We start from the raw sequence: 6,337 nt of genomic DNA, 5'->3' as shown, positions 1-6,337 counted from the left end.
TGTGTGCACACAAATGGACTTACAGATATTTACCGTATGTCTGTGCATGAAATGACTTACCAGATGTTTAAATGGTGTGCTTACGGTCGTATGAGAAAGTACTGACCAGATATGTGAATGGACCGACTGATGTTTGCATTATAATGGTCAGACCAATGTTCAAATTGTGTGTGTACACAAACGGGCGGCCAGTGTTTACTTTGGACAAATCAGATGTGTATTTATCAATGGACAGACTGATGTTGACATTACGTGAATAGACAGACTGGCGTTCACATTACTTGAATGGACAGACTGTATAAATTGCGTCAGAAAGTCAGATGTTTAAATAATGGAAATGGCACGATGTTGACATGATGTGTACACGAATGGACTTAGACTTAGACTTTGACAGATGTTTATGCAAACGCACTGGCAGACATTTGCTTTGTGTGTACGTGAATGGACCGGTCAGATATTTAAAAGGTGTGTGCGGCAACGGACATGAATGTGTTTAATATGTATGGTGGCGTGGATGGACACATGTGGACAGACGGACGTGTTTAATGGAATGAACAGGTTAGTCAAACTCTTCATGCGTGTGCGAATGGACCGACCAGATGTTTCATGTCCCCAGGTTGACCCTTTGCCCCTCTGTTGACAGATTCTCTGACTCTGGACATGGACGTGGCGTCTCCAATGTGAGGACATCTTTCCTCTTGGACACTTAAGTGACAGGAAGACAATTGACAGGTTCTTGTATGTACGTCCACGTCACTCGTTCTGTGGTTATCATCACTTTCCACTTAACATGTCCATACATTTATGACAGAATGTGTGTGTGTGTGTGTGTTTTCTGGTATTACTACCCTTCTTGAGACATCAACAAGGAAAAGTACCGTCCATATGAGGACCGGAGGTCTCAAGAAGGTAACAAATACAAGAGTGTGTGTATGTTCTGGTATTTCTATCCTTCTTGAGCAGGGGTGGGCAATTCATTTTTACCGGGGGGCCACACCGACAATATTTCAATACAATTTTGCTCAAATTATTTTTGATACGCCGTAAGATAAATAATAATAATAATAATTTCATTTAACCTAACTTAACTTTATACAAAAGCAGATTGCTTTTGATGGTTTTATTTTGAACCCGGTCTTACACAACAACTTCCTGATGTATAATACAATGCAAAAATGTCCATTTCTGTCACTTTATCCTGCATCCTCTTTAAAAGTCCAACATTTTTTCCCCCGTCAGATTCGGACAACCATCTGTCGTCACACCTGCCAGCTTGTCCCATTTCAGTCCCTACATGTCCAAACACGCATTCACCTATGTCAGGGATGTCCAAAGTGCGGCCCGGGGGCCATTTGCGGCCCGCAGGTGATTTTTTTAACGTTCTAAAAAACATAAAAAGTGGTATAAAAGAGTAAACTGGTGACAATAAAATGTTGCTATGTTGACTCTAATAACACTAAGCTGTCATGCAGGCTGTTTCTTTCTTTAAAACATAATAATGAATCAAAAACAATGTTATTATGAATTATTGACCTATTCAAGGGTCCAATTAGGTCACATTAAATATTCCACTTTGAGATGTTTTTTGGGGAAAATGTTGCATATTTTGTGTTTGACATATAAAAAACTGTTTTTTGTTTTTTTAAAGAAGGGCCTAAAATGAACAAACAAGGAACATAATAAACAACAATACAAGTTATAATTGATAGATCTGACGTTGATCTCGAGACTATTGTGTTAACAGTTTTTAAAAAAATGACGATTTATTTTTTAACACTTTACTGAGCGATCCCCAATAATTTTAGTGGGACTTTTTTTTTTTTTTTTTTTAAGTGTCATTGCTCAAAAAATAATAATAAATTAAAATCAATGTTGTTATGAGTTATGTTATGAGCTCCAATTATTATATCATCTGAAATGTTCCACTTTAAAATTTTATTGGGGGAAAATATTTCATATTTTGTGTTTTTTCCATAAAAAAAATGGGTTTTCTTTGACAAAAAGGGCATACAACTTAAATCTAAAAAAAAAAAAAAAACTTTATATTGACATATATACCTAATGTTGATCTAGATATTTAAACTTTGAATAATAATAATAATACTAAATAATGACATTTTTTTTAACCTAAACATTTTGGAGTCCCCGGTATCAAGCCTGAGTGGAAGCCTAAATGTATATTTTTTATACATATATCGTATTGGTTTTTAAAATAAAAAATATCAAAATGGCCCCCGCTTGCTTTGATTTTTCAGTGTGCGGCCCTCAGTGGAAAAAGTTTGGACACCTGACCTATGTGAACAAGTCATTACCTGTGGTTGCAGCTTTTAATTGACCGCATGGCTGCCAGCTACTCCGAGATTTGAAAGTCTGCAGTTATCCCACGTAAAAAGATGAGCAGCTCGGCGGTGTCACGTACATCGCAGCTCTCATCCAAAGCCAGCGAAAAACAGTCAAAGTCGGCCGTTCTTGTTCTTCAGCTGACGCTCCAAAGTTTCCAGCGATGGTCTCAACCCGCCTCGTTACAGTGCGTCGGGAGAGTGACACGTTCTCAAACGCGCCCCTCTTCTCCGGGCTTATCAGCGCAACAGAGTCCAATAAGCACTCCTTAATAAACTCTCCGTCAGAAAACGCCTTACTTTTTCTGGCAATTTTGTGAGAAATGACGTGTAGTGGCGATTCAAATGATATTCTTTAAGCACAGCAACCCGTGTACCACAAATTAAGCACACGGCTTTACCTTTAATTTCTGTAAAGAAATACTTGGCAGTCCATGTCTTGTTGAAAACACACCATTCGTCATCAACTTTTCTCTTTTTAGCATCTCGGGTGTAAACAGGGTATCCCTTGTCGCTGTGCACCTTCACTCACAGGTTACACCCGGACATACGCCCATAAATAACACTTTTCAAAATAAAAGCAGCACAGTTGTATTGCACGCATGACATAGATGTTTTTTTTTAAATGTATTTTGTCATTTGTGATTGCCGCTGTTCACATTCACTCACAATCGCGCACGAGCATACGTCCACACGGAAGTAATACAAATAACGCTTTTCAAAACAAAAGCAGCACCGTTGTATTTCACACTCGACATAGATACTTTTTAAAAAATTTATTTTGTAATTTACGATTGGCCGCAGAATGCCCAGGTCTGTTCTTGAGACATCAACAAGGAAAAGTACCTTCCATGTAAGTCTCAAGAAGGTAACTAATACAAGTGTGTGTGTGTGTGTGTGTGTTCTTGTATTTCTACTCTTCTTGAGACATCAACAAGGAAAAGTACCGTCCATATGAGGACCGGTGGTGTCAAGAAGGTAACAAATACAAGATTGGGTGTGTGTGTTCTTGTATTTCTATCCTTCTTGAGACGTCAACATGGCAAAGTACCTTCCATGTGAGTACTGGAGGGCTCAAGAAGGTAACAAATACAAGAGCATGTGTGTTTGTGTGTGTGTTCTTGTATTTCTACTCTTCTTGAGCCATCAACTAGGAAAAGTACCTTCCATATGAGGACCGGAGGTCTCAAGAAGGTAATGAATACAAGTGTGTGTGTGTGTGTGTTCTTGTATTTCTATCCTTCTTGAGACATCAACATGGCCAAGTACCTTCCATGTGAGTACTGTAGGTCTCAAGAAGGTAACAAATACAAGTGTGTGTGTGTGTGTTCTTGTATTTCTACTCTTCTTGAGACATCAACAAGGAAAAGTACCTTCCATATGAAGACCTAAGGTCTCAAGAAGGTAACAAATACAACAGTGTGTTCTTGTGTTTCTACCCTTCTTGAGACACCAACAAGGAAAAGTACCGTCCATATGAGAACCGGTGGTGTCAAGAAAGTAACAAATACAAGATTGTGTGTGTGTGTGTGTGTGTGTGTGTGTTCTTGTATTTATACCCTTCTTGAGACGTCAACATGGCAAAGTGCCTTCCATGTGAGTACCGGAGGTCTCAAGAAGGTAACAAATACAAGAGTGTGTATGTGTGTGTGTTCTTGTATTCCACCTTACTTGAGACATCAACCAGGAAAAGTGCAGGAGGTCTCAAGAAGGTAACAAATACAAGAATGTGTGTGTGTTCTTGTATTTCCACCCTTCTTGAGACATCAACAAGGAAAAGTAGTTAGGACACAAATCATGGTCCCATTATGGAAAACCATTGCATCTAATAGAGAATGTCTCATTTGCACCCCCTGGTGGTGAAATCTATCACAATTAGGGTGGTCCCAAAAATGAGGGATTTTTTAAATTGACTGTGTGTCGGTTTTAAAAGTGCTCCCCCTCTGGTCAACATATGAAATAACAAGTATTTGTAAAAAAATTTGAAATGCTCTCCCTCTGGCCAACATATGAAATAACAAGTGTGTGTAAGAAATAGAAATGCGCCCCTAAAATATTTTTTTAAAAATAATAAATATGTATGTAGACATACTATAATAACTTGAAGTAAATAATTAAGATTAAAAACAAATTACAGACAAAAAATTCTTACCAAGCTTACCATTTTTATATATTTGCATAGCATGTGTATATTATTACTGTTGTAAATACAAATCTTTATATATATCTAGAAAGTGTGGTCCTAAAGAGGTAGGCATTTTTCGGAGGTCTCAAGAAGGTAAGAAATCCAAGAGTGTGTGTGTGTTGCTATTCATTGTCAAAAGCAAGATATATATAGTTGTACTATAAACTATGAATGTATTGTTGTGTGTGTCACACACTTTTAATCCCTGCCAGATGGAATATTGCAGTGTTACCACAATATGAGTAGTCCAGCACTATAAAAGCCAACATGTACATACTGTAAGTTCTCCATTGGACTTCATGAATATTACTCTTTTCTCCTTGTTTGAGTACAAAATGAACCTGTAACATGTTTACTTATTTGTAGTATGGCCTGGATTTATTCTAATCATTATTTTTGGATGATTTTGGAACTGATTCAGAGCAAATCGGGATGGGATACAAATGTATTTTTTCCCCAAATGACTGCGAGGCGCAGAGGAGGCACTGCCATGTTTGGAAATGGTTTTATTTACAAAAGAAACATGCTGTGACTATTCATTATTTTTTGGCAATAAAAGAAATTCACTCCAAAATCTGCAGTAATGTTTCTATTACTGTATATACATATGTGTATATACTGTATGTATATATATGTATGTGTGTGTGTGTGTGTGTGTGTGTGTGTGTGTGTGTGTGTGTGTGTGTGTGTGTGTGTGTGTGTGTGTGTGTGTGTGTGTGTATATATATATATATATAAAATGTGTATATATATAATGTGTATATATGTATGTATACATGTATGTGTATATACATATGTATGTTTGTGTGTTATATATATATATATATATATATATATATATATATAATGTATGTGTATATATTTATATACACACAAAAGGGTCTTAGTCAAAAAATTTTTTTATAATATACATATGTTTTTTTCATCCAGTTCAACACTTAAATCTCTAGATCAACTTTAGGTCTACAGTCTATCAACATTAAGTAATAAAATAAAATACATATACACATATATATATTATATATATATATGTAATTATATGTATATATATATATATATATATATATATGTAATTATATGTATATATATATATATATATGTATATACAAAAATGTCTCTCGTTCCGGCTGCTGCTAATAAGGGCGACAGGTGATTAGATAACAAGCCCCAGCTGGGCAATCTACTCACCTGCCGCTGACTTCGAGGCCAGTCCTTACACACCCCGCGGCAGTCCCGCAGACCACGCCCCCCTCCACAGCGCTATACGAGTACAACCCATTTATTTATCATTTAACTTCAGACCCATCTGTCGATTATACGTTTTTAGCATTTTTTAAATGTTAATTTATTTTGTTAGTTTTAGTCCTTTTTTGTCAAAGAAAACTTTTTTTTTTATATGGCAAACATAAAACTTGCAATATTTTCCCCAAAACATATTTTAAATTGGAATATTTGATATAAAGTAGTTGGAGCCTTTTAATAGAATTTGAATTTTAGATTCATTATTATTTTTCAGCAATGACAGTTTTCAACAACTTGCATGGCAACTTTATTAGTAGAGTCAACTTTACGACTTTTTCATTCCATTTTTTTTTTTTTTTTAATCGTACTTTAAGACCGTTAAAAAATTAGGCCACAATTTGGACAAATTGAAAATAACACAACAAATTTTTTTTTTTTTTATACGATTAACTTTTATTTAACTTGTAGCAAAAGTTTTTTTTTAAAAAAGCAACCCTTACACAATCACTACTATGCAGATCTCCATTGGAAAAATATAAATGCCAACATCTACAAAGACACGCAGTTAGCT

The 6,337-nt window shown here is 35.8% G+C and overlaps 1 protein-coding gene across 2 annotated transcripts in view; it reads left to right on the top strand.

Moving 5' to 3' along the window:
• Window positions 1-5,093, top strand: part of stat3 (signal transducer and activator of transcription 3 (acute-phase response factor)) — a 66,796-nt gene extending 61,703 nt beyond the window's left edge. For both annotated transcript variants that reach the window (XM_062049992.1, XM_062049991.1), the window contains one exon: window positions 644-5,093. In XM_062049992.1, the coding sequence (XP_061905976.1) occupies window positions 644-684 (41 nt within the window). In that variant the 3' untranslated portion in view covers window positions 685-5,093. The remainder of the gene's footprint in view (window positions 1-643) is intronic.
• The last annotated feature ends 1,244 nt before the right edge of the window (window positions 5,094-6,337 follow it).

This window comes from Entelurus aequoreus, linkage group LG06 (assembly GCF_033978785.1).
Source record: "Entelurus aequoreus isolate RoL-2023_Sb linkage group LG06, RoL_Eaeq_v1.1, whole genome shotgun sequence".
NCBI lineage: Eukaryota > Metazoa > Chordata > Actinopteri > Syngnathiformes > Syngnathidae > Entelurus > Entelurus aequoreus.
Note: the sequence above shows the minus strand (reverse complement) of the source record. Positions and strands in the feature narration are given on the sequence as shown.